This window comes from Dermacentor andersoni, chromosome 9 (genome assembly GCF_023375885.2).
Source record: "Dermacentor andersoni chromosome 9, qqDerAnde1_hic_scaffold, whole genome shotgun sequence".
NCBI lineage: Eukaryota > Metazoa > Arthropoda > Arachnida > Ixodida > Ixodidae > Dermacentor > Dermacentor andersoni.
This window is the reverse complement of record NC_092822.1, coordinates 53,006,786-53,031,133: the sequence shown is the minus strand read 5'-3', so window position 1 is coordinate 53,031,133 and position 24,348 is coordinate 53,006,786. Positions and strand designations below refer to the sequence as shown.

General features: G+C 47.5%; 1 protein-coding gene and 1 long non-coding RNA gene across 2 annotated transcripts; one reads left to right on the top strand and one right to left on the bottom strand.

Annotated features, from left to right (window-relative positions):
• Positions 1–10,330: 10,330 nt before the first annotated feature.
• Positions 10,331–16,898, bottom strand: LOC129384033 (uncharacterized). Its single transcript, XR_008611788.1, has 2 exons — positions 16,816–16,898; positions 10,331–10,487 (listed from the first exon to the last, which is right to left on the bottom strand). It is a non-coding gene; the product is annotated as an uncharacterized lncRNA (long non-coding RNA).
• On the top strand, positions 16,820–24,195 carry LOC126528042 (lysosomal alpha-mannosidase-like). Its single transcript, XM_050175897.3, has 4 exons — positions 16,820–16,930; positions 19,185–19,403; positions 21,773–21,904; positions 23,500–24,195. Exons 1-4 carry the CDS (start codon positions 16,865–16,867, stop codon positions 23,746–23,748), a joined length of 666 nt encoding a protein of 221 aa, XP_050031854.1. The 5' UTR covers positions 16,820–16,864; the 3' UTR covers positions 23,749–24,195.
• Positions 24,196–24,348: the final 153 nt, after the last annotated feature.

Sequence of the window (24,348 nt, the reverse complement as noted above, 5' to 3'; positions counted from 1 at the left end):
CTATTTGCCGCACATAAAAATTTACTAAACCCAGCCCACCTTCACTAACGGGCCTGAAAATATTCTCGCCTCATGGGCTCAAAAGTTGAAGACCATGCGAAGGTTGCAAAGATTCGGTGAAAGCGTTGGATGTAGAGCCTGGCACAATGAATAACTTGCAATACATAGTAAATTTTTTTTCCCAAAAACTTATTGCAGGCCTCGGCTTTCCCAAAAATAGAAAGTCGGTCTGGAAGGAATGTCTGGGCGTAACATTGCAGGGCCGAAACCCGTTCTTTCCAATAGTGTGCGCTCAATTCATACGCGTCTAGTGGCACGCCAAGATACTTTGGCGGGACACCTGCAAACTGTTATGGTGTATAGCACCATGAGCCAAACCATAAGCCTAACCTTTTTGCGGAGTTAATTCGTGCTCCTGATACGCTGCCAAATTCCTCTTTTGTTGATACTACCTTTTCAACACTGGACTTGTCCGTACAGAAGAACGATGAGTTCGATGGTTCAAAGCGCGACAAAAGCGCCTCTAGTGAATGTGGTGCTGCCTTAGAAACGTGCCATACAAAGTTATACTGCGGTGTATATCGGTAATTATGAGCATGTAAATTACAGAAGTCGCAGTTAAACGAGTAGCGAAGTACGTTTCCGCGACATTTCTTCTGCGCTCGGCGCATACGCAGAGCCATCTTGCGGCAAATACAGAAGACCCCCTCCTCGCAATGTACGGCGCTGCCCCGACAGGTGGCGCGCCACTCGCCCGCTTCTCCCCTTCGTCTCGTTTGAGCGCATTGGGGCCGTGCGGGGACCGGTGCGAGGATGCCCCAATACCCTTGCGTTTAAAATGCTTTCTCGCTCTCTCCCCTTCCAACTTTCAGCGTGCATCACTCGAACCCTCGTGTTTAGGCGACGCGGCTCCTCTTTCCGCTCACAGCGCGATTCCTAGGTGCAGCGTCTGATGCGGGACGCCTCTGACATGATCGCTGCGCCGTAGCGCGTCTGGCGGGAAAGCGGCCCCTGCGATGTGCGCCATGCTGCGGGCGACGAGTCATGCGTCTGCGTGGTGCTCCCTAGCAACGTAGAAGACGATCCCATCGAGGTGTCAGCCCCATGATCGCGTCCGTCTTCGTGGCGCGTCGCGGCCCGGCTATCCGTGCCGATCACGACGTTTGGCTCGCGTAGGTTGTTTCTCCCTCCGAGACACCGAGTTCTTTGGTTCGTTCCGCTTGCTCAGGCGCACGTTTCGTCTTTGTGCGACTCAACAGCATGCCGAGCGAATGAGTGGGTGGTGCGAACGGGGTGCGATAACGCTATTGCGTTCCATTCATGAAAGCGAAGCTTAAGCGTCCGCCAATTTTTTTTTCTGTTTCGGTATAACTAAATCCCGGCAGAAACCATCCCGGATGATCATCTAAATCAATGCAAAACATTTCTCCCCCTGCACGTGGGGCAGAACCGAACTAATTCGCGTCCTCCACGGAAAACGCTCCCTCGATGACCGCCACAAGCGCGAGGCCGCGACACCCTGACGACGTACGATAGGCACCACGCGTTGTCGCAGACTGTACGCTGAACCAAATTTGGTTTCGCCAAAGTTTTTCGGAGTACGCGTCTGCCTCCCGCAAGTGATGGTCCTCCAGTCGACGCTGATTCGCCTCGGCGCCCCGTTCAGCGGCCGTTCGCTTCGCGTGCCGCTGTTCTGGCCGCGCCTATTTCGTCGAGCGGTCGCTTCGCCTCCTGTCTCGCCACTTCGGTACGCATCGCACACTCCTACGGTCTCTGCAGAGTCTTAGCACTCTTACGCTCCTCTTCCACTTGATGCTTTCAAGAGCTCGTCGTTGCATCTGCAAGTAGAGGTCTACGCGTAACGTGGCGCAACTTGGCGCAACCGAGCTAGGCCTACTTGTGGCGCGCACACCCGTACCCGCATAGGGAGCAAGGAGAGGGGGCGCCGAGCCAAAGCGGTGCGCGTGGGAGAGCGCGCGTGCATCTGCGACAAACTTCGACCTTCGCTGCGACTAGGCAGAGCCTTGCTTCGCATTTAGAAATGCGCGTCAACGGAAGTACACCGAAAGAAAGCAAGGTCGACGTACATGGTGTATGCACCTATATGTACTCAAATTGGGGCATTAAAGAAGATCTAAGTTGCATATTTGCATAGTTTTGATTTTCTATATTTTTGTTGCATTGTCAGACGTTACCTTTTTTTGGGCTCTTTCCTTTGTGTGAACATTTTTTCATTCGCTTTTTTTACGCGCATGTACGTCGGCGTTTTCTTTCGCATAGAGTTTGGTTGACACGCCTGTTTTTGTTACAAAGAGGCCAGATCGGTCGACACGGGACATCGACAAGTCTAGCTTGCAATGCGGTTATCTTCTGCTACACTGGCGCTAATTACGCCCGTACCGCTATTTTTACCTACTCAACGACTATTCCTCGCTTCTTTTCTCTGGTATGTACGTTTTGGAACCTTTCGCAACCCACTACGACGCGCCGAGACGCGAAAGAGCATTATTCTTTTTTTATCGCCAGGAAACCCAGATTTCACGTACGGCAGACCTGTGTAGAGTCTTGACGTGTGCGAAGTCTGTGTGAATACCTCGTTTTCAAAACATCTGTTTTCGTTAGCCCTTCATGACGTTTCCACTTGCATTTGAAATGTCAAAATTTTGCACGAGCCGCGCCCGCTTATCGACTATCTTAAACTATTTTTTTTAGGCAGTCCGGACTTTTGTTAAAGGTTGGCCTTTAGAACTTTCACGCGTGCGAGACAGCGCGCAGACGCTTGGCTAGTTTTCGGAACGGCGTCGGTTTCCCATCAGCGTCATCTCGTGCCCCCTCAAAGTGCGACGCTTGCGACATCACTGCCAGCGCTGTCAAAACGCCAGCGTCGTGAGACGCCTGCTAGCTGCCAGGGCGCTGTTCCTTCTACACTCAGCAGCAGTTGTCTTGCGTGCTGCGTCGCGTCAAGATGTCGCGCCCGCGTCAACGCCGTCCGAGGAGGTCAAGTACAACGCTAAACATTGTTATCGCAGTCAATGCTTCTCTGAGGCACTCATTCGCAGCGCGAATTAAGTGCCTCGAGCACCGAGAGAGTAGCACGCTACCGTAGATCTCACAACCTCGGCTAGGTGGCCCTACTGCACCCCTTCAGAAGCGCTGTCCTCGTGCCGTCATTTTACCGCAGTCGTCACTTCAGTAACGTCATCCGAATGCCGTTGTGCCGTCGTCGTCATACCAACTTCGTCATTCAATCGACGTCAATCCTGCGTCATTCCATAGCAATTATGCTGCGTCAGTCAGTCGTGTTTAAGTCTCTATTGTCCGGTCGTCGTTGTCATTGCGTCGTCATACAGTCGCTATTATGCATAATACATGATATCATGTCATGCGTTTTCCTACCATCGTGAGCACACCAGCTGTCGTCATCCAACTCGCGTCATGCTGTCGTCATCGCGCCATCGCCGTTGTAGAGGCTTCGAGATATAGTCGTAGTCACGCTACAAACGTCATGCTAACTTCCTGGTGCATTCGTTGGCAAGCAGCAGTTGAACTGTGTCATATTGGGACGAGCTACAAGTTGACAGACAGTGAATGGTTTGTTAACCCACACATGACTTGTTTAGTAAAAAACGAACTACTAAACGTAAGCACTGACTAAAGATACTACAAAACGGGTATATCATGGTATAAAAAGGTACAAAAAAAAATAAAGGCACAAAATGACTAGACGGTTAAGACGGCAAAATGTTCCGCCGGTCGATTGCGAAATTCAGAAGAATCGTATTGGCAAGCGTTGTTATCCGGGAGAGTGTCCTAGAGACAGGTAGAACGAGGCAGGAAAAATTGCTTGGGATATATCCTGTCAGAATCTTCCGCCACGCGTGAAAAGAGACTGCGTGCGCGTTGCGATCTCGCGCGGTCTGCCTCGTACGGCTGCCTCCGCAAGTGCCAGATGATTTGATTATTTATTGACGGGCCATAGAAACGAGGCAATGACAACTAGTCGCCTAGCCTGCTTGAGTTATTCAGAGCCCTCGGCTAACAGCGACACCCTGCGGCGTCCGGGCGCGCTCGCCAGATTACAATATTTTTGCTGGAGAGCCCGCGGAATGGAACGGACGGAGCGAAACGTGCCAGCACGACCGATCTCGGAGGCCACGCGAACGACTGTCGACCGGAGGCAGTTGATCTCCATGCGCGCCCCGAAGGCCTACTGCCGTCACCGCACATCATAACACCTCATCTCGCTTTCCCTGCAGCTCACCGGCGGCGCAACAAGGGCAGGCAGCCACACGCTCCCTCTATCGCGTTTCGATCGCTGAGCACTGTTCGCGATACCAACCAGTAGTGGAGAGAGAGAGAGAGAAAAGGGGAAGAAAGACAGGGAAGTTAGCCAGTGTAAGTACCAGCTGGCTACCCTGTGCTGGGGAAAGGGGTAAAGGGAATAAAAGGAGAAAGTAGAGCAGCGCTTCAAGCGAAGTCCCAGCTGCCAGCAGGACGCCACCGGCATGAGGCAAGGCAGTGGAGCTAAGATGGCCGACCACGGTACGAGTTGTGCGGAGTAGTGGTCACGAAATAGTGGTCGGGTCGCAACACCATTCGGAGCGGGTCAATGTCCCCGACGCAGTCGAAAGAGGACGGCTCTCGGCTACAAAATGCCTGCAGTGTGAGCTAAGCCTGAAGCTCCATGTATACACCGCAACTCGGCACGTGGCCCGCCCTCTTCGATTCCGTCACGAAGAGGACCCGGTGTGGTCGCACGCAGCCGCCAACGAAATCTCGGGCTCATAACGAAGCATCAAACTAACCTTACGTAATTTTGGAATATATAACTAACACAATGTTAGCGAATGCGAATTAGTAAAACGTAGCTTGATTTTTCTAAAGCGTGCGCCACCCTCGCCCGCTTGGGGATCACCTGGCAGCTTACCTGCTGAGCGTTGACGAAGCTCGTGAAGAAGCTCGCTGTGGCGAAGCTCTATCGTAGTGACGACGGGCTGCACGGCAAGTTCCCCGTCAATCGCCGCGGTCATAGTTCATGCACAGTTCATAGGCCAGGCGTCATCGACGGGTGGGAACGCGCACAAACACACAAAACAAAAGGAAACGAGCAGGCATAACTGGCGACTTTGTACGCTGTGCGGGCTTTTAACCGGGAAGTCATTGGCGTAGACAGTGACATGTAGTTTAGCTCCGAGGGTTGAAATGCAGGTCGAGGCGTCGCAATTATTCCAGGAGCTCGAATGGAGGGCGACGAATTGCCGAGACAGTGCAACTTGAGACGACAAAAAAAATGTCCCCGGAAACGGCTTTTGCGCAGGTCGAGTAAGGAACCATCTCTGGTAGCAGCCAGAACGCGTTGACTTGACTGCTGCCGCACGCAAAGTCTAAGCGTGCCTCACATTTTGCAGGCCCGGAGCTGTAAGTCACGTTCTTCCGAGTTGGTATGACGTAGGGAACACGCGTAGCGTGTAACTCCGTGAGACGCTGCCACTGTCGAAGCGTGATCAAACGCTGTAAGTATAGGACCGCTGATGGTATGCTACGACGCAGAGTTTCACCGACACGGAGCACACCGAAAGGTCGACAGACAGCGCAATATGGCGGCCCTAGAGCCCGGATGCTGTCTCGACCACGATACTGAGCTGTTTGGCGCATGCGTCGAGACGCCTGGGCACTGCTTCATGTTTCTTCTTTCTTATTTTTTTCGCGCATTGGGTAACCTCGCTCTACGTCACTGGCTCGCATGCCGCCGCACTGCCGTTTTCATCACGATCAGCGCGACTGGTGATGTGACAAAAAAAGAAAAAAAAAGCGAATCAAATGGGGGGGGGGGGGGGAGAACAAGTCGTATAGCGCCCATAGAGTTGCAGAACTCCGAATTTTACAGAAGCTTGTACTTTGTTCTCGGACAGCAATTCTGCTAGCGCTGTCGCAGTCCTCTTATCAGTCTTGCGGGGGCCTGCGGCTTCGTCAAGCTGTCCATGTGGCAGCTTTTTCTGCATGCCCCTCGCGTCATGTACTGATACAAATAAACATCATTGTCATTGTCATTGTCTATAACCCGCCGACGGGATCTTCGAGCTTCCGCGGCCGCGCCTTCGGGCTCGCGATGGCCACTGGCCGCGAGCGTGACCTGCAACTCACGAGCGCGCATTTCTAGTCGTCTGTAAAAAATCGCCTTCTCAGGCCACACTAAAAATTATATTCTGAGGTGTCACGTTCGAAAACAACGATCTGATTATGAGGCGCGCCATAGAGTGGAGGACTCCCGGTTAATTTTGACCACCTGGGGGTTCTTTACCCACACGTCTTCAAGCGAAAATTTACAGCATACGTCCTTCAGAAGTGTGTTACAGGCTTCCTAGAATCGGTGCATAACCATAGCTTTAACAGCAATATAGACATCACTTGGACACTTTTTCGCTTTTCGCCACCATGCTAATTTAACTGCAGATTAATTTTGACAGCCAAAAGATCTTTAATGTGCCCCAATGCATGGTACACGGACTTTCTTGCATTTCGTCCCCATCGAAATGCGGCCGCCGCGGCCGGGATTTGATCTCGCGACCTCATGCTTAGCAGCGCAACACCACAGCCGCCAAGCCACCTCGGCGGATTTATAACTAGTGGCGCGAGCTATTAGACAACCTGGACGACTGGATCGGAATATAGAAGGCGTGACAACGACAGCATTGACGAGAGTCAACCACGAAGCTGTAATGCTGACGGTTCTCGAACCACGACGGCATCGCGTTGTGAGGAATGCATAACCATTGTATGACGACAATTGCGTGACGACAACAGCATGACGAGAGCCGCGGACGACAAAGCTGGAATCACAATGATACAACAACCACGATGGCATCATGACCACGAGCCCATAAGAAGCGGACCCAAGCTGGTACACAACTTAGGTAACTCGGTCGGAGTTGAAGCCGTGACGAAGACGCCATGACGAGAGTAAGGTCACGGAGCTGGGATGACGACGATGGAACTAGCACGACGGTATCACAACCAGGAGCGCATATCTAGTGGCCCAAGCAACTATACAAGCTGGGTGGGTCAGCGTAAGAGGCTGGCTTTTATAAAGGGGACGCAATAGTGTCCCCTTTATAAAAGCGCTCTCCGGCCTCTTGATTTTTTTCTGATATCTCTTTTCCCAATGTGTCATGTTTCATTTACTCTTTCTTGGTTTTGCTAATGCAAGAAAACATCCTTGTGTTGAACACGAAGTCATCGGTTCGATGCCTACGGCCATTGCAGGGAGCGTACGCTTATTCATTTATTTATTCATTTATTTATTAAATTCTGAGGTGTTACATGCCAAAACCACGATGCGATTATGAAGCAGGCCGTGGTGGGGGGGACTCCGGATAAAATTTGACCACTGGCGGTTCTCTAACGTGCACCCGAAACATGAGCGTTGTTGCATTTCGCCCCCATAAAAGTGCAGCTGACGGACCCGGGATTTGAACCCGCGCCTTCGGGCTTAGCAGACCAACGCCAAAGCCACTACGCTACCGCGGCTAGTTAGCGTAAGGTACTAGAATAAAACAACGTTTCGTTGCAGAAGTAAAACCAGGGCCGACAGTAAACATGCAGGTAATGAAGTAGCTGCGTGTCTACCAACAAAACATATATAAGTATGGCAGAATTGTCGTAGAATACTGCACTTTGCATCCCCCCTTCCCTTAAGAGAATGTGCATCAGAAGGATGCTTTATCAGTGTAAAGTAACTTAGTGTTTCTCTTTAGTGCTCCTCTAAGTAAACGTCTGAGCGGCGCATTTTAAAGCGTATAGCTTCTTTGGCTCTTTCGCCCGTTTTCGCGGTTGGTCGCTGGACGTACCCAGCAAGGAAAACGTACGCACGCACGCACGCACGCACGCACGCACGCTCGCTCGCTCGCTCGTTCCCTTCGTTCGTTCGTTCGTTCGTTCGTTCCCTTCGTTCGTTCGTTCGTTCGTTCGTTCGTTCGTTCGTTCGTTCGTTCGTTCGTTCGTTCGTTCGTTCGTTCGTTCGTTCGTTCGTTCGTTCGTTCGTTCGTTCGTTCGTTCGTTCGATGTCTCAATTCGCTTACATTGACAATCATCGTCGATGACTTCTGCGCATTTTCTTTTTTCATTTCGTATCCCTTCCTCGCTTCTTCATCATCAGCCGCCTATAGCTATTCCCCCTCTTCCCATTCCTTGTGAGGAGCATCACGTTTGATCAGGCTATGCCGCGTTGACCTCTCCGCTTTTCCTGTTGATATGTAGTTTCCCGGTCTTCGTCAACCTCGCAGAGATACCGCATCGAGCTCGACCCAGCGTCCGGCCTCGTGTCCCGCGTTCTCGTGCTTCCATTGCCGAGTAGGGGAAGGTCGAGTCGCTCCTCCACGCCAGTGCTGCTTCGTCAGACGTTCGCCTCGTACGACAAGGACCAGGCAGACTCCAGCGTTCCCTCTCCTGGCCACTACGTGTTCAGCGCGCACAAAGAAGCGCAAACATTGGGAGACCACGTGGCCTACCGCGTCGTCAAGGTTAGCCACACCAAAGATGGCCGCCGCGCGGCGGCCATCTTTGTTTCGTTCTACGCTCCGCACACTATCCTTCGGCGTACATCCGTGAGCAAAAGTATACGGACCAAAGGGTCGCCGAAAAAGAAACAGAATTTCTTCGTAATTAACGCGCATAAACGGAAACTGACGAGGGCACTAAAAAATTCGTAATGCCAAGTTTTGAATGCAATCTTTACTTTCAAGTTGCCTTCACACACAAAAGAGATCATTAGTTTTATCGCGTCATCCCTGGCCATTATACTTTTGCTCATGGGTGTACCTCAGCCTCGATTAACACTCTGCGTCAGCATGAAAGAGAACGATATATATGCTTTCCACGCCCGTGGTTTTCTTCTTTATATTGCGCCAAATTTCTTCAATACGAGAACTATGTTGCAGGCCCCAAGAAGTGAGGTAAGAACCTATGTGAGTGCTTTCCTGTCTTTTTTTTTTTTTTTTTTAGTGACTATACGAAATAATATAAAAATCGCCTGTGGCAGATAGCGTAATTCTAGTCATTGAGATGGCTTACTCAAAGAGGCAAACGTTGTTTCCACGAGAAATCGAAATGCATAATCGACTAATTAACAAATGCTCACTAAATATCTTCTTAATTATTTACTTTATGGTACATATTACAATTTACTAATTGCAGCCGGTGATTTCGCAAGGCTTGTCTACTTGTAACGAATTTTCAAGATGACACCAGCTTCGAGAGTTTAATTCTCATTGTGCGCGACCAAATGCATGTGCGCTCCGGTTAGTTCCAGTGCATAAAATGGCTGTTTGTTAAAAAAATAAGTGAAACAATAGTTCCTTTGTACCGCAAGTTTCACGGTGAATATTCATTAGTGAATTCTGTTAACTAGTCGTTCATGCATTTCGCTTTGTCATGCGGGTAAAGTCCGCCGCGTAGTGTAATCTAGTTCAAGGGCTGAAATTACGCTATTTACCACGGGCATTTTCAAAAATTCTGCACGATATAAAAGAGAGGAAAACACCCCGTGGGTATGCTTGCAAGAAACACTACTTGGACAAAGATCAAGCGTGCTCTTTAAGATCGGTGCTCACTGCACAGCTCGCAAGTATACGTACATCAGTCGTTAAATTTTCACTCGCCCGTGCAGCTGACCACAACAAAACGAAATAATCATGAAATAATCTTATTTAACTCATTAAATCTTATTACTCGGGAGTAATTTTTTATATTTCCTGTTCACCCAGGCTGCTGCAAACCTTTTGCGGACTTAACAGCTTTGTTTACAGCCTAATTATCTCACTTTTTTTTTCATTGTACTTTGTTTTGTATTGCTTTTTGCTGACCCTTTAATTTCAAAAAGTAATCAATGAAATCATTAAATTAACTAAACGCTATCATTAGACGCTTTGATCCATGCACCGTCTTGTTTCGCCTAGCGCCTTCAAAGTCGCTCTGTCTATCGAGCTGAACTCTGTGATGTATGCTGAGAGAGAGAGGGTGGAGGGAAAATACATATTGATAGGGGTCAACCATAACACGCAATCCAGGTTGCTACTTTACAAATTGGTGAACGGGGGAGGAGCAGCTACAGAAAGATAGAGAACAAAGGCACTTTACTCGTATTACGCGTATACAAGGGAGAAGCCGTCAACACAAACACTGGCATATGGCGAGGTTCAAACGTTGTCATGCAAATATGCGAGAGCATCGCGATAAGCCCAACGAACAAGTGAACATAAAATGGGAATGCGTTTCTTCTCTCCCCAGAATGCAAGCGCAACGTCATCGACGCCCCTATCGACGCCACTGTGTGTTGTTTTTTTGTTCCTCCCACAGGGTCCATTGGTTCAACAAATTCACCAAATCTTCAACGACTACATTTCCCAAGCGGTCACTCTGCACAGGGATTCCAACTTCATCGAGTTCACCTGGACAGTTGGGCCTCCACCCTCTGCGTAAGCGATGCGCGTCTGAAAAAAAAAAAATGGATTTTCGTTTCTTTCTGGAATGCGATTCCAACCTCTTCTATTTAAGCGATTATCTCGACTAAGCCAGGCCTTGCTAAAATCTGTTGTGTTGAATGAAGCTAACGCTGGAATTTAAAGGCGCGGCTGATACACGCCTTTCGATTTTGCGTTCTTAATCGTATGCCGTGCTGCATCTAACTATACTCGACCGAAACATTAGCAGACTCTAGAGCGCTACCCGCTGATCGCGCGTTAACATTTGTGGCAGGATCGTTTCTCGGTCAATACAATTTGCATATTCAGTTGTCTGATAGACGTTGAAAATACAGTAAGTGAGACGCGCCTGGTATGTCCGACAAGCGTCCTAAAGGTAAAAACAGCAACGCGACCTTTCATTCTTAGTTACAACAAAATGAGCAATTACACGAAGCAGCCAGCTGTAAAGAATAGACTGAATACAAATATGCGCACGCAATGTAATCTATGGCTACATACAGAAATAACTATTTAAGACGGAATACAAGACTGTGAATAAAGAATACAAACTGGTCATGAAACAGAGCATATTGAAATTAAAGGCTAAGACAAAAACGTTATTAGAAAAGAGAAATATAACGTTTGAGCTAATACTCAAATGAATGTCAAGATGAGGTTGTTGACTGTTCACCGCATAACCTGTGGAACAGCTAACATAGAAGTCGTACGTGAAAACGCACGACTGAATTTTAATGTGCAAAATACTACGTGCTAAAGGTAAACCTTTTTTGCAACACTGGTTGCCGCAGCTATGCGACAGCAACTGGCCGAAAACACCACAAATTTAGGCTGGTAAAGTGAACGTCCCGACCCCAGCCCCCAACCGCCACTTTGGTCCGTCCATCAACCTCGAAACATGGTTGTTTGAAACTGTGCAGCAGTCAAATAACTTGTGATAGACGTCTTTGATCGCCACTACGACAAGGCACGCCTGTGATGAGTTCAAATATTTAAGAGGACGCGGACAGCGGGGAATGGCATTCGACCATCGTTAGTATGATTGTGTAACGATCATATATGAATTGTGGTGCAATAATCTACACTATTTTGGGGGGAATTTCGCGGTAATAAAATCTCGACACAATGTTTTCTTTTTTTTCGTTTTTCCTGTTATTGTTTTTACATGACCATGCCAAGACATCGAGCTTGTCAGCCACTCATTCACGACTCTCCTACGCTTACAGCATACCAAAACGCCCAGCTTAATACGCAGAATAAAGATCAGGAAAAAAAATAATTAGAAGAGGTGTTATTCATACAATTATCATATTACTTATTACTGTTGAACTGCGAACTCGTTACCTGCATTACTTGTAAATCGTTGGTAGTTGGTTAATAATATATAATCACGCCACTAGTTGCGAATTGCCGCAAGGCCTCCTGAAGTGCCTTCCACCTTGTTCTTCCGTCCCACGAAACGAGCATCGAGTCATTCGCCCTGTCCTTCTCGGCTCCAACGTTTGGAGTGCCGGCACACACGAGTCCGGGTCCCTGAGAGCCCGAAATGCTTTATTAGGCTACAAAGTCAACCCCACCTGAAGCAACATCACCGCCATTACACCATCGACAATCTCCCAAGCATTCCGTGAACAAATAAGAAAGTTCCAGCCTGTCCGCAAACTTATTACAGTTTAGACAATACTGAAACACCGGATACAAAATAAAAAATAATGCGCAGAGGCGCTGCTAACACCTTCTTGTGAAGGTCACGTCAACTAGGGCCGCACCGAGCTATAATATTCTATTCACCTACCTATCTACTTGTGCAAAACCATCGGTAGCAACAATCATTAGCGCTCAGCGAATTTAGGATAGGATAGGAATAAACTTTATTTGTCCAACGGTTGTTGATGTTGGTGCCCGGGGCTAGGCTGCCAGGGGTCCATCGCCCGAGGAAGATCTTTCGAGATCCTCGGCAACGGATCTCGCTTCGTTTTCTTTTATGTTCCGCGAAAACAGTGACGCAGTTACACATTAAGCGTTTTTAATGCGTTCCCCTTTCTAGTGCGTCGTAAGATGGTGGTAACAGCGCTGTTGCTGCCATAAACACCTTCAGGGCTCTGGTATTCGATAAAGGGCAACACGTTTGCTATATATATATATATATATATATATATATATATATATATATATATATATATAGAGAGAGAGAGAGAGAGAGAGAATTACGCAAAGAAAAAACTAAAATATGTTTGACTGAGCCAGATTGACAGCATACACAAGATTGAAGATTACAAAACACACGAGTTTCGCTGTGAGAAAGAAACACCACAGAGGATCGACGAGAAAACGAAAGACAGATCACGGAACCTCCTCGACATTTTCGTACCAGCTCTCTGCGGCACTGTGAAATTTTACAGCGTATTGCAAGCGGCTAGTTATTTTTTGTTTACCAATAGAAAGAAGTTATACTTTGCGTTCTAAAGAGACTAAACAATTAAGTTAGCAACATTTGGTATCATTTTTCCTGCGCAAAAACGAACCTAAATGCGCAAGTTTGATTTCAAATAGGTAACGTCGCATTGGCTTCATTGCCTTCAAATGAGGTTTAGGAATTAAATTGAGGAAAGAGAACTTGGGGCTTCATTTTCTCCGCTAACAACCAGTCCTTTTCCGCCACTGAAATGCAAATGAAGTTTTCTATTAATGATGTACAAACCTATGAAGTGATTCGGTGTTTCTGCTAAATAATTTTCTATAGACTACCCCCTTCGCCGGTGTCCTTATTGCGGTTGAACGTTTAGGTATACCTTAGCAACAATAATCGAAGGAGATAGGCGAAATTCTAAAAGCAGGCTTTTCCACACTATCAGGCAGCCCAACACAAGATGACCGATCTCACGCTCACAGCACCTTTAGGCGTTCAGGATGGTTTAAATCAACTTTTTGTTGTGGAGAGGAGGAGGGCAGCGACTGCTGCACGCTCAATTATCTTGACACAGGTACGAGCACGAGCCAGGCTGCACGGCACAACTGATTGCGCCGTTATTGGCTCCGTCTTTTGTGTACATAAGCGCGCTCCTAGCGCCCTCTACGTCTCTTCCCCAAGATCTTTTGGATGCAAATCGTAGTTTTTAACGGAATGCTCACTGTGAGGTTAGTGAGGTTCCGCACTTAGTTAGGTTCCAAGGAACGAACATCGCTATGACGTGTGTTACGTTCCCTTCGCGCAGGTATGCCCCGTACGTAGGACAAGACGTGATCGTGCGGTACGAGAGCGACATGGACACCGAGGGGTTCTACACCGACGGAAACGGCTGGAGGAAGATGCACAGGGTGTGAGTCGCTCACTGGCACCTTGCTTGCGCGGGCACCGACGTGGCTCTCTCGTAGTCTGATATGTCCCTTTGCTCCTTCGTCCGCAGTGCAATGTTAGAGGAGACGACGTTGCTCGGTATGTCAGAGAATGCGCAGCTAGTCGCTGTGAAAACGTATTAATGCGTTTGCATTAGGAGTGTCAAAGTGGAACAAAGTGTATGTCTGTGAAGTGTGCGAAGCCGGTCACGTGGTAGTGGTACAAAGGGCATAGGATGACTCAGAAGAGCGTATGTAATGCTAACACTTTCTTTCGCATATTCCGCTAAATTTCCACTGCATTCTTTATCGCGGCATTGTATCGATGAGATTGCCGCACCCACAGTGCGTCTGAAATGACCCTGCACCACTTTCTCTCCCCCCCCCCCCCCCCCCCCCCCTGTAGGCATGAGGATGGCAGGGAAAATGCTGACACGCCTAACTGCACGAAGTCTTCACAGCAAGCTCATGTACCAGATATTGACACGAGACTCATGGCATTTTGCATAGATTATTGTACGCATCACGGCAAGAAACATAAACTGACGGCGCTGGTGCGCTCTATCCTGCAGCTCTTCACTTGTACGCAAGAAAGGGAACTGTGTGGTGACGATTGATGATGAGGAGAAATAAAGCAGTACACGAGTACGGACTTTACTCCGCGGAGTAACTAACCGTCAAACAAGGTAACACGGATATCCTGGAACTGTAATTTTCTTTCTTTCTTCTTCCTTTTCTGTCCACTAATGTGACATAACGTAAAACAACTTTCCTTAGCAGAGAATCCCCCTGACATCGCGCGCTATGCTTACACTTTACTCCTTGATTCAACCTCCGGAAACAAAAGGTTGCATTCCATGTACAGCCCTGCGCAAAAGTATACCAACCATATATAGATAGCTGTTCCGAACAATTATAATTTCTCTGAAACCTCAGACACGCACACCCTGAAAATGAATGCATTGCAGTGTTCTCCTTGTAATGTTCAGGAGAAGGTTTTTAATTTTGAGATGCACGCCTGCGTAGGTAAGTTATTTCGCATTCTTGTAAACCGCTGTGATCTGTACGCTTTTGCGCACGGCTGCACATGCCGCGACAAAACGGAATAACAATAGGCTCGCCATTTCTTTCCGGCGTTCGACGATTATTCTTTGTCGCTTGAGCCCTTGGTGGTTTTGTGTGCAGTAACTCACATTCCGAATGAATTGCGAGTAGCTTCGAAATCTGACCATGCATGTGCTCGCTCGAGTAAATTTCTTTGAAAAGCCCCGTCGAAGCTTGCTTTTCCGCACGAACATCGTTTATGAGGAGAAGCACGCTTCTGCAACTCCCTTCGTTTTGCAAAGGATGCCGTGTACATGGAGAGAACTTAAATAAGTGTGCCTTCACTTGAAAATGTTTCAACGGTATATTCAAGCGAGTGCTAAATGCTTGCGCCGGCGTACAAAAACGGACAGGAGTGCGAGAAACAGGGGCACGACCTCTGCGTGCCAGAGCTGCCATAAGTGGAGCACCAGACGCGACTAAGGCATTGTGGAAGCACTACTGAAGCACGTGGGAAGCATGAAGTATCTGAAGCGCATAGACAGTGATGCGTATGTTGCCAGTGATTAGCAAAAGACGCTGGTCCAGTATTAAGAAGAAACAAGGTTATATCTATCGAAGTGTTCTTACGATGAGATGCGAGTTAATCGCTATGGTGGACATTGATACATTAGCAAAGATGGCATGACATGCAGCGCTTACGCTCGCCATGGTAGCTCAGTCCCTATTGCGTTGCGCTGCCGAGCCCGAGGTCGTGGGTTCGATCGCGTGTGTATTCGCGTGTATGTGCGTGTGCAATCAAATGTGGAAAAATTTCCCACCATTTGTTATACAAACAAAACAAAACAAACAAACAAACCACTGCGGTACTCGGCTCACAGCGCAGCCGTGTTTGCAACCGCAGAACACCCGCATTGACCTGACGATGGCCGCGTTACCGAAAATTACGCTACATATGGGGCGAGGAGCCACACCCGAAAAACGGAGCTGCAAACACTTACTCTTTTCCTGCTGCGTGGAAACGTAGTCACGTGATTGTACTGTTTCTCCAGCAGGGTTACCACGCAAGAGGACAAGCTTCCTATACCGTCAAACTACTATCCTGTAGTCTCGTGGATCTACGTTCAGGCGAGTTCTACTTTCGCTCCTTTCCTCGTGTCTGTGCATTCCTAGTCATGCAGGGTGATCATTCTTGTTTCACGAAATTTGTAAAAATAGCCTGTTGCAGATAAAGTAATTCTAGTCATTTAGCTGGATTATTTTGAGATGCAGACATTGCACGAGAAACTTACACGAGAAATCGAAACATACTTTCAGCTAATTAAGAACAATCCACTAGTTATCTTTTGAATTAGTTATATTATGGTACATATCGCAAATTATGAATTGTAACCGGCGTGTTTGCAAGGCTTGTAATGAATTTCTAGAACGACGCCAGTTTGGAGATCAAACTTGCCCAAAAAATTCACCGTTGTTCCACTTCCGTTTTTAACAAAAAACTCTCTTGTACAATGCACCACAAAAGTAACTGGAACGCCCATGTATTTCGTTCCACGATTTGGCAAATTATATCTCGAAACGGATGTCATTCTGGAAATTAATTTCAAGTGCATGCGTCTTGCAAGGTCACCGGCTACAATTGATAAATGGCAATATGTCCCGTAAAGTAATTGACTGACAAGTTAATTATTGACTTTTTCTTAATTATTTGAATATGTGGTTCAATTTCTCGTGCTAGTAATGTGCGCCTCTTCGAATAATCAAGCTCAAGGACAAGAATTATGCTACCTCCCATAGGCGATTTTAAAAAATTCCATAAACCTCAAAATTGATCACCCTCTATAACGCGTGGGCGCGTGCGTGTGTGTGCGTACATTCAAATATGTAAAAGTTAACATTTGTTATATAAATAATTAAATAAATAAATAAAAAACAAGCAAGCAAACGACTGCGGTACCCGGCTCACAGCGTGTTTGTAACCGCAGGACACCCGCCGTGACCTGACCATGGCGGTGCTTCCAGACCGACCGCAAGGGGGCAGCAGCCTGAAGAAAGGACACGTCGAGCTCATGGTTGGTCACGATGCCTAAATGTGAAACGTACCTGATCGCACGGTTAAATGTTCCCGTCCAACAAACTGGAGCAGCCAGCTGCAAGGCGAAGCATTGAACCGTACTACCGTGCGCCAAATAATCAGGTGTCGCATGGTATTGGCAGTGAGGGCCTACCGAAACTGACGAGACACAAATACCGTGACGAAAGACCTGCGCGTCGCATTTGTCGCATTGCGCTTGCCTAGTTGTCATTGCACTAAATTGCCTAACTCGAAGAGCTCGGGTCGGGGTATCCTCTAGGGAGCGTTCTGGTGCAAAAAGTTTTAAAATCGGCTCATTAATAGCCGAGGTAGAAATATTTCAGTGCCGCGAATCCATGATTTCAGCAGGCGGGCTGCACTGCCAAGCAAGACGCTCTCTCCACTCGCACCGTCTAGCCTACGCTAGCGAAATTCCTACCGTGCGTTCTCAACTGCAGGGCCTCGAGGATTGCGTGACGCGTACGTCACAAGCCCCGCCTTCATTTTTTTTTCTCCTCGCTTTTTTTTTTTTTCCGCCTACGGCGTGGCGCGCGAGCTGTTGTCTCAATCGCGCAGCGCACGCTTTTGCGCGCTGCGCACAAGGAAAGATGACTAGTCGTTTTGCGTCCGACCTCTGCTGCGTTTAGCAGTAGAACGTTTACGATGCCGTAATTCAGTGCTCTTTCAAACGTACACGAATAGAGGAAGATATATTCAGCAACGAAAATAGGTAAACTTAGCGCTTCCTTAAAAGTGTAAAAAAAATATTAAAGATATTAGCTGTGGATATGCTCTGTGCGTGCTATTCCGTCAGTGTTTGCGCGTGCTTTAAGGCCTTTGGTAAGTAAGGAGGAACTTATCATAGCTTCCGTGGGCATCCGCGAAGGTCGTGTGAGATGGAAAGAGTGCACTTTTCGCAAATGTTTCGGTTTCATTCGAAGTCTGACTTGGCTTGTATGCAAAAAAGTTCAACGAGAGCCGACACTCGGCGAAAACTTGCAACAGGGAATGCGTCACGCTAGTATTGATATCATCCGTTAGGTGACGCGAGCATAGGAAAAAAAAGAATGTGAAATGAAATTAACAGACCATGTTTTTTTTGTTGTTTTATTTATTTATTTTTTAACGCGGGAGCATTAAGGGCTCCGTGTCGCAGAAAATCCGGCGTCGGCGTTCCGCGTCGACCGTCTTGTGAGCGAAATTTATTCCTGACCATGCATTCCCTCTGTGTAGCGCAAGGACTTTACTGAACTAATCGAATTTCTCAAAGTAAAATTCGTCAGAAAAATTATAAAGTACGATTTACACACAACCTACAGTACATGATAGCGTCGGATTTAAATTTGAATACAGCAGAAAACACCATTCTGTTGCGCGGAAACTCAAACACAAACCCCTTTTCCAGCGTTTCTGCCATTCACAGAGCGGCGCGCTCGGTTCCTTGCGACACCATCCAGATGGCGCTCGCCTCTGCGCATCCGCAGCCTACGCAAGAGGGCGCGTTTCTACCGGAAGGTTTGCCTTCGTGCGTATAGCGTTCGCTGCCAGCGTTTTCAGGTGAACATCACGGTTACATAAGCTGCGTTTGCCGGGAAGCGTGAGAAGCAGTCAGGGATCTTTGAATGATATTGCGTTCCACTCTTTAAGGCGAATCTTAAACGTCCCGCTGAAACTAAAAGGCTTTGCGTATAAATGAACTATAGTTTGCGACTTATTCAGGCGAAAACCTTAGATCTCTATGTATCAGTGTCGCGTTGTGAGGTACAGAAAATATCACGTGACCCAGCGAAGGCCAGAAGCGAACCAAAGCATGTCCAGCCGTGTATGAGAGATGATTAATGATTAGCAAAGTTAAGTAAGGTGGATTAAGGTGACTTAAGGTAAATTAGAGAGGATTAAGGTCGATTAAGGTGGCTGAAGGAGGATAAAGATGGACCGAGGTTGATTAAGGTGTATTAAGGAGGATTAAGCTGAATTACAGTAGGCTTTACAAGGCTTTCGCCTTCACGTCTCTTAGGCGATAGCTAAGGACTACTGGGATTTTTTTTTTCTTGCGTTACCTAGCGACAAGCCAATGACACGCCAAACGCCAGATCCAATAATCCGGAGAGTACCCCTGCAACGGCGTGCCTCATAACCATATCTTGGTGTCGGCCCCGAAAGAAAGCCCAGAATTTTTTTTTCATATTTAATTTTAACAAGTCATTCAATTACGCTTTTTTGACGGGCACCTGTGTATTGCCCACCTGCAGGTGCATCGGTGGCACGCGACCAGCGATGACCTGGGAAACCCCGAGAGCCCGTGGGAGCCGACCATGACGCAGCAGAAATTTGTGGCGAGTGGAACTCATCGCGTGTTCTTGGGTACGGCCGCCGAAACCCAGCGGCTGCTTCGGCCGCAGGCGCTGCAGCTCGTCTACAGGCCGCTGGTCGCGTTTGCGCCCGCGCGATGGAAGCCTTACAAAGAGGAGGTACGGCCCGTGCTCAGTTCTCACGCTCGTTGATCAAATACCATGGCTCACGTCCACTATGCCTATGAGCTAAGGGTTCGTTCGTTCATTTTATTTGTTCTTCGCAATTACGTGTTGCGATAGGGGCCACGGAGCAAAGCCGCTACTTGACTGCTCGAGAAATCATTGGTACCGCTGTTTTTTTTTTTCTCCTAGCCACAGCAACAATATCGTCAATAAATGAAAAGAACAAAATAGTTTAGCTCATAAACCCAACATGCAAAGCGTCATTAACCGTGGTAGAACACGGAATGTCGCTATAGGAGATGTCAATCTGCACACTCACGTGATCACCGTAATATACACTGCTCTACCTTTAACATTTCGGTGCAGTTATAAAACAAGTCGACCGATATATCAAATTTGGCCATTTTGATACTCTATAAGCAGATGTAGTTTACAGTATTGCTATGTGTTTGTTGTGCTGCAGTGTTACAAGTTTGTGAACATCGTGCTTCATACTTTTTTCAAGTCGCTAGCTTTCAGCAACTTCTGTAAAAAAATATGTATGAGGTTCTAAATCAAAGCGTTCTCTCTCAAATGCCACAAATTTTGTTAGCAGCAGTCAAGCTAGCGGCTGTCTCTCATGAGAGCATGTTGGCGAATTTGCATGTATTTTAACAGGTAAATTGCAGTTGGTCTGAAGCTAAAGCTTCTTCCTAGCACGCGTAACCTGCGCCATTACTGCCGCCATTGTGTCGCATTTGAGCTTTGCGCAAGACTCTTGCAGCAGTACCAGCCTTCTGCGCAGGCTTAGGCTGTCAGTGACCTTTACGGGCGTCATTGCATGCACTCAATGCAACGCACTGAGTCTGCAGACTGTGAGCTATGTCATGTATATAGATCAATAAATCTATATAAAAGTATGTGTTATTGGACTGCCTTCAGTACGTGGACGAGCAACAGATGTTGATCGATGATCTTACCCGTCTCGACAGCCAACCGTTGTCAGAGGACGTTATATTGGACCCATGGCCGTGGCTAACTAGTTCTATCGTTGAGTGAAATAACTATCGTTATTTCACTCATTTATGAAGAACGGGCGTGGACTCTATACAGGATATATGAGTAGAATTGCCCGTTAGCGTGTTGCATCTTCCTTGTGCCGCCACCCTCACCCGTCATGTTCTTCTTTCCTTTCTTCTTCCCCTTCCCCCCCCGGCGCAGGGTAAATGGCTAGAGAAAAGTAGCTCATGCCGACCTTCCTGCATTTCATATTAAACTCCTCTTACTCTCCCGCAAAAATGTGCAAACTTCTCGAACTGTACATTCACAGACGACAAAATGACGGCTAGGTAGCGCGTGTCGGTGGTAGTCGGATAAGTAACCTCTGTCAGAGTAACTAGAGAGTTTAAATTAGGGAATGCAAACCACACCGGGATCCGAGCCGCCGGTTGTACAGAAGAACCCAAAGCGAGCACAAAAGAGCGCTAAGGGCCCACAGTGGAGTTTGCGTCCCCCAACGCTTGCGTGCGGTTTGCGCCCTCTGAACTAAATCTCACGAATTACTTGTGACAATAATGGGAATCAGACACGAGTCAGCACATTAGGAGCGCAACGTAAGCAGGTGGCTGTGCACAGCCACTATATACGAGGAACGTTCTTTGTTGAACGTCGTTTCCCATAATGGGTTACGCCCTCTACTCACAGAAAGAGGGGAGGAAAATGAGGAAAAGAAGGAGAAGGTGACTAGGCTGTGCCATGGTCGCTACCTTCCGATGGGGAACGAGAGAACAGGCCTAGCAAGAGAATGGGCGTGTGACAGAGCTGGTTGATAATCCATTGTGAACACAGTGCACCAGCTAACAGAAGAGTGACAGAGAAGATTGAAGCCCAAGCAGTGACTTCCCAAGATTTTTATTACGAAGGGCACACGTATGCAAATAGCTCACATACGTGACCTCCAATCAAACTGCCGCATGGCCAAGTTGCAAAACAAAAAAGAAAACAAGCTGAAGAAATGATCACTTTTCGATCATTCACAAGAACCCAAGTACATTTTAATGTTCTGGAGTTTTACGTTCCAACACCACAATCTCACTATGAGGCACGCCGTAGTGGGGGACTCCAGATTAATTGTGACCACATGGAGTTCTTTAATGTGCACCTACATCTGTGAACACGGGTGCCTCTGCATCGCCCCCATCTATATGCGGCCGCCATGGCCAGGATATTTGATCCTGCAACCATGCTTAGCAGCGCAACACCAAAGCCACTAAGCGACCATGATGAGTCCAAAGTATGTTATCACAGTGCACCTTTCTCTGCACATACAAAGAGTACTGGCATGCAATAAAGCTAAAGCAGCTGCAACAATCCCCTCGTTGCAGTTCTCCGGGCTGCGGTCACCGTTGCCCAGCACGGTGCACCTTCTGACACTAGAAGCGCTATCGCGGACCAACGTCCTGCTGCGGTTAGAGCATCTGGCCATCGACCAGCACGCGGTGCAGGTCAACGTCACGGTGAGCTATCGTAAGCCTTGCTCTTAAGTAGTTAGTATTAGAAGTGTAAAAGTGGGAAAACGTGCGTTTCTGTGTGTGCGTGAGTAAAGTTTGGGAAGCCGGTTATGTGGTAGAGAGTGGATAGGAGAGCTTAGAAGAGCGTGTATGTATGTATGTATGTATGTATGTATGTATGTATGTATGTATGGAGTGCAACTGACGGTGGTCTGCTTCGGACCACCGTCAGTTGCACTTCGCTTCTCGAAGAGGCAAGAGGTGTGTCAAGTGAACTGAACAAGTGCTCCTAAACGCAGTGAACGGGGCTTATGTCATGGATCCAGGACCTCGAACAGGTGTGACGTAATGCTAACGCATTTACCTCGCACTTACCGCTCAATCGCCACCAATTCATTTTTTGCTCACAATGACGTTATGCTGTGCTTAGTATTTACACTATGTTGTCACGCGTCCCGTCTGAAGCCCCTCGCGTGTTACAGGTACATGTATGTGACCATGCACGATTTTCCTTGCAAAGTTGTGATTTCGTCCAAGGCATCTGGTGCATTTATTCACATCTGTTCGACACAACTTTAATTTCAGCACTTGGTTGAACTTTCAAGAACTTTTTTCTCTGCCTACCTTACCGCCAACGTCGATGGTTAACGTCCCAACAGGAATGCTAAGCACACTTCAAGCACTTCTGAATTTGTTCGCAGTGTCGCTTATTAAATGCAAGAGCATTTATTTGTCTGCCCCTGTCCACTTCGGTGAATATGGGTTTCCAGCCTCTATGCAATGTTAAGGCTTCATTGATGGCGCCACGAAGACGACGGTTACTGTATAGGCTATATTATAGCAACTCCGCAGGGTTATACAGTAAAAGGGAGCTTATACACCAACTTAGACTAATAAAGCATTCCTTAAAAGCACTTTGTGAATTTAGCGATAATGGACAGATTATTAGAAAAGATGAAGATCAGAATATTTTAACCATGAACCGGAACTTCAGTGCCGATACGTCAGTGTGGCGTCAGATTTCAATATTTTTTTTTGTGTATTTCGGCCCGTTGAATCAGTAAACGTTCGCTAAATTTGCAAAGTTCAACCTTTATCTCCTTTGAAATACAATGTGGTCCATTTTTACCGAAAGACAATTCACTAGTGCCTAGCAAACGCCATCACGATGAGCTAGAGCGATAACTTCAAGCTGGCATTGCTACCAGCCTTCCACTTTTGCAGCTTACCAAGCCTCTTATGACAAATATGGCCTTTAGCATTGTGGAAGGATGCTAACTTATGAATACAAGTGAACTCATTTTTCTCTAAACTGTCCCTTTAGAAATATTGGCACTCACAGCAATTTCAATGCATGACGACGCTGTTAGTACCGTAGTCCAGAAGCCCATGACCATCAAAGTGGGTTAAAGGCAGGCAAATAAATGCTCTAGCATTGATTTTTTTTCCCCCTTCTTAGTGGTGGCTGATGTTTGATGTAACATACAGGTTACCTACAAAAGTGCACTGCTTGCGGCCACTGTGCCATCTCTACACTACGTTTTTTTAATCGTAGATGTCGGCATCATTCACGTTTTGTCCACATGGGTGTCCCTGTGCAGAGACTGCTGAGGGGCTTCCGGCTGAACGATGTGAGACCGGTGACCCTGGCCGCCAACCAGTTCCTTCCTGGACCCACCCGACTAAAGTGGCGAGTGCATGGGCAACCAGGACCCACGACGACGAGCGATCACCTGGCAATGCCAGCCATCACGGAGCAGAAGGGAACCGGCGACACGCTCGTTACACTGTCGCCGGGCCAAATAGTCAGCCTCATTGCAAAGATAGGAGAGCGAGAACCCTCACGTTAAATGGACAGACGTATACCTTCTTGAGAACACAAGTTCAACCGCAACAGCCATTATGATGCACTCGGCTGACAACAGTCGTGAGATTGCCGTGCGGTGTTAAAGGTGCTTCAACCTTGGTGCTCGACTTGCTGTTTTTCCATGCACATTACAGTCGGTCCCTTTATTGCGAAGTTAATTCACCTTGACACAACTGTGAGCAATGGATCGCACGTACTCCTGTGCATAATGTGCTGCAGAAATGTCAAGGGTCACAAATAAAGCAACCTCGAGCCTTGGGGATTGTGCATACTCCAGACAGAAATAAGTGGTAAAATGCAGCCCCTGCACAAGGCAGATGCACAATACTGGCAACTGGTAAAATGTAATGGCAACACATTACATTTTACTGAGACACCAGCTGACCGCATCATAACTGTTCTGAAGATGCACTGGAAAAAATAAAGCCACACATATTTTGCTCATGCCTCCACCCGATGTATAGCAAGACATACCACCCAACTTTTCAGAGAAATTACAATGCGCTGGAGTGGTGAAATGTGACAAGAATGGTTTAACTTTTCACAGTGGATATGTTTCTAGACTTAACAAAACTTTCCATTT

Coding starts and splice junctions, on each gene's coding strand:
- LOC126528042 (XM_050175897.3), top strand. CDS start 16,865: ATGGCGGTGCTTCCAGACCGACCGCAAGGGGGCAGCAGCCTGAAGAAA. Junction 16,931..19,184: donor AAGGACACGTCGAGCTCATG/GTTGGTCACGAT, acceptor GCCCACCTGCAG/GTGCATCGGTGGCACGCGAC. Junction 19,404..21,772: donor GGAAGCCTTACAAAGAGGAG/GTACGGCCCGTG, acceptor CCCTCGTTGCAG/TTCTCCGGGCTGCGGTCACC.